General features: G+C 52.3%; 1 protein-coding gene across 1 annotated transcript in view; it reads left to right on the top strand.

Annotated features, from left to right (window-relative positions):
* Nucleotides 1–2,758: 2,758 nt before the first annotated feature.
* Nucleotides 2,759–3,698, top strand: part of GAB2 (GRB2 associated binding protein 2) — a gene marked incomplete at its 5' end in the record, with an annotated part of 17,575 nt that continues 16,635 nt past the window's right edge. Inside the window, one exon of the mRNA XM_015417769.1 lies at nucleotides 2,759–3,345. Coding sequence (XP_015273255.1) covers nucleotides 2,759–3,345 — 587 coding nt within the window. The remainder of the gene's footprint in view (nucleotides 3,346–3,698) is intronic.

Here is a 3,698-nt window from a genome sequence, read left to right as displayed (position 1 = left end):
GAGGCTTGGGGGCAGGGACCAGGGGGGGACTGTGATGTCACCTTCACTGCTATGTCACGACATAGAGTAGCTCTAAGAACCACCAGAAACTCTGTGGTTTTGCCATAGAGTTTCCAGCGATTCCTAGAGCTACCATGTGTCACTTCCTGGTGTTCCCCAGAAGTGATGTAGTGGCACAGATGCCACTGGCATCCTACTCCAAGTGGCGGCAGGCAAACAGGGCTTCCAGTGGGAGGCCTCCCACCATAGCTGCTCTAGGTGTAGCTGTGCTGACAGTGACGCCCAGTTGAATCCAGTGGTCATTTTCCAACCCCAGGCTGTTCCTGATGGTCTCCTTTGCCTCCCCAAGAATATTTTGGGGAAAGGAAGGCAGGGAAGTTCAGTTCAGTTCCCCAGAGAGAGCTGCTTTGCACCAGCGACACGTGACCCTTGGATCTTTGTTGTTCAGTCGCACAGTCGAGTCCGACTCTTCGCGACCCCATGGACCAGATCACGCCAGGCCTTCCGGTCTTCCGCCATCCTCTGAAGTTGGCTCAACTTCATGTTCGTTGACACTGTCATCTATGACACTGTCTAACCATCTCATCCTTTGCCGTCCAGTCTTTTTTGACCTTCAGTCTTTCCCAGCATCAGGGTCATCTCCAGTGAGTGCTCCCTTCTCATTGGGTGGCCAAAGTATTTGAGCTTCAGTTTCATTATCTGGCCTTCCAGGGAACAGTCAGGGTTGATTTCTTTTAGGATTGGATCTAGCCCAGTGGAAATTAGAGTATTTCTCTTGCATGGAATACCTTCTCCTGCCCGTCCTTTTTCCGGATCTTGCCAGAATACTCGACACGCTCAGTGAATACAAACAATGAGAGGCAGCATACATATTTTCCTGTACGGTTGTTCCGCGAAAGGTCGGGTATGAAAGGAGAGAAGATTCTCTGCTGGATAGATAAGGTACTCAGTGATTGTTGTAATCAGAGCACCACCTATTGATGAAGAAAGGCAGTGCAGATAAAGTGGCCTGTTAGATCTAGATGGGTTGCTCCAATAGTCTGTCCGTAGCAGCAGAAAAGAGCAAGAGTCCAGTAGCACCTTAATTTGCAACAGGGACTGAGCTTTCGTGAGTCTGAGGAGACAGTACTGATCTTGATGGACCAAGGGCCTGATTCAGTATAAAGGCAGCTTTATGGGGAGGGGCCGTGGCTCAATGAAAGGGCCTCTGCTTGGCATGCAGAAGGTCCCAGGTTCGATCCCCGGCATCTCCAGTTAAAAGGATCAGGCAGTAGGTGATGGGAAAGACCTCAGCCTGAGACCCTGGAGAGCCATGGAGAGGGGCCGTGGCTCAGTGGCAGAGCATCTGCTTGGCATGCAGAAGGTCCCAGGTTCAATCCCTGGCATCTCTAGTTAAAGCGACCAGAGCACTAGGTGATGTGAAAGACCTCAGCCTGAGACCCTGGAGAGTCAGGGAGAGGGGCGTGGCTCAGTGGGCAGAGCATCTGCTTGGCATGCAGAAGGTCCCAGGTTCAATCCCTGGCATCTCTAGTTAAAGCGACCAGAGAGGAGGGGGATGTGAAAGACCTCAGCCTGAGACCCTGGAGAGTCAGGGAGAGGGGCGTGGCTCAGTGGCAGAGCATCTGCTTGGCATGCAGAAGGTCCCAGGTTCAATCCCTGGCATCTCCAGTTAAAAGGACCAGGCAGGAGGGGATGTGAAAGACCTCAGCCTGAGACCCTGGAGAGTCAGGGAGAGGGGCGTGGCTCAGTGGCAGAGCATCTGCTTGGCATGCAGAAGGTCCCAGGTTCGATCCCCGGCATCTCCAGTTAAAAGGATCAGGCAGTAGGTGATGGGAAAGACCTCAGCCTGAGACCCTGGAGAGTCAGGGAGAGGGGCGTGGCTCAGTGGTAGAGCATCTGCTTGGCATGCAGAAGGTCCCAGGTTCGATCCCCGGCATCTCCAGTTCAAAGGACCAGGCAGTAGGAGATGTGAAAGACCTCAGCCTGAAACCCTGGAGAGCCGCTGCCAATCTGAGTAGACAAGAGTGACTCTGGTGGACCAAGGATCTGATTCAGTGTAAGACAGTTTCATCTGTGGTCATTTGTGTCTAAAGAGAAAGTTAAGCTAAAATCTATTGGGGTAGGGGAATGTCTGTATTCTGCCCAACAAAGTTGAGTCCAGTGGCACCTTTAAGACTAACAAAGTTTAATTCAGGGTATAAGCTTCCATGTGCATGCACACTCCTTCAGATACATTGAAACAGACTTCGCCAACCATTATATATAGAGGTGGGGGGTAGTTGTTAGGAAGGGCTAATTAGAGTCAAGATGTAGAAGTAACTGAGTGATAAGTATAGCCAAGACTCAATTAAAGCAGTTGGTAAATAGCAAGCTAAGACTGGATTAAAGCAGTTGGTAAATAGCCACAAATTAGCATACAGAATAAAAGAGTTAACAAACAGATGCCGGAACTGAGTGACTTAGCATGTGTAGTGAGATAAGAACCCAATATCTCTGTTAAGCCCTGGGGGTTCCATTGTCCTGAGTGTTGTCCAGTCTGTTTCTGAAATTCCTTTGCAATAAAACAGCTACTTTGCGGGGGGCCCATTGAGTGTCCTGGGAGGTTGAAATGTTCTCCTACGGGTTTCTCAGTTTTGTGATTCTTCATATCAGTTTTGTGTCCATTTATCCTTTGGTGTAGTGTTTGACCTGTTTGTTCTATGTACCGGTTTCCGAGGATCACTCCTACTGCTCCTTTCTCCCCCCCCCTTTCTTTTAGGAGTGCAAGTTTCTCTCAAGCCACGAGGTCCTCGTTCTTCATGAGAAGCGACCCGTCCGTTCAGAAACTCTCTCAGGGGAATGGTCACTGCGTGAACGGCATGGGCGGACAAGTCCACGGCTTCTATAGTTTACCCAAGCCGAGCAGGCACAATTCGGAACTCCAGGACAGCGCCTACGACCTCCCCAGGAGCTTTGGATGCTACGCCCACACCAAATCGAGCCTCACGGGCTCCGAAACGGATAGCGAGGAGGTCTATACCTTTAAGACTCCCAACAATACCCTGTGCAAGGACTTTGGGGAGCTGACCACGGATTCGTACGATGTCCCCGGTACCCCCTTGTCCATTTATCAGATCCCGAGGACATTCACGCTGGACAAGAACCACAACGCCCTGGCAGTGGCTGCCAACGATACACCGGCTGCTCCTCCTCCTCGGCCTCCCAAGCCAGGGCAGGCAGAGACACGGTGGGGCAGCCCTCAGCAGCGGCTGCTGGACAGTGAAGGCCTCAGCATGGGTTCCGTGGCTGCCACCATTCCCAGGAGGAACACACTGCCGGCAATGGAGAACTGCAGGCTGCATCGAGGTAAGGGTGGGTTCTGGAGGTAGGTCAGGGCCTACTGGGGCTGCCAAGGCCCCAGTTGGGGCGAGGGATCCCCCCCACGCCCCTCTGGACAGTGGCAGGGGACAGAATTTTAAAAACCGACACTCGCTGCAGCATCGCATCATTTTTGGTAAAGAAATGGAAGTGATATCAGGTCGCTCTAGGAATCGCTGCTAACTCTATGGAGGTAGGGTTGCCAGGTCGTACCTTATCCTGAAGCGGGGGACTCCCGTGTTGATCCTGGAGCGCACGTCACCAGGAAGTGACGCGACCACACCGGGCACGCTGGGGGCGAGGCCACGACCATCCGAGGGAAAACCATAGAGTTTTCCCTC

The sequence above is a fragment of the Gekko japonicus genome, unplaced genomic scaffold (genome assembly GCF_001447785.1).
Source record: "Gekko japonicus isolate JY-2015 unplaced genomic scaffold, Gekko_japonicus_V1.1 scaffold5333, whole genome shotgun sequence".
Classification (NCBI taxonomy): domain Eukaryota; kingdom Metazoa; phylum Chordata; class Lepidosauria; order Squamata; family Gekkonidae; genus Gekko; species Gekko japonicus.
This window is presented reverse-complemented; position numbering and strand designations above follow the sequence as displayed.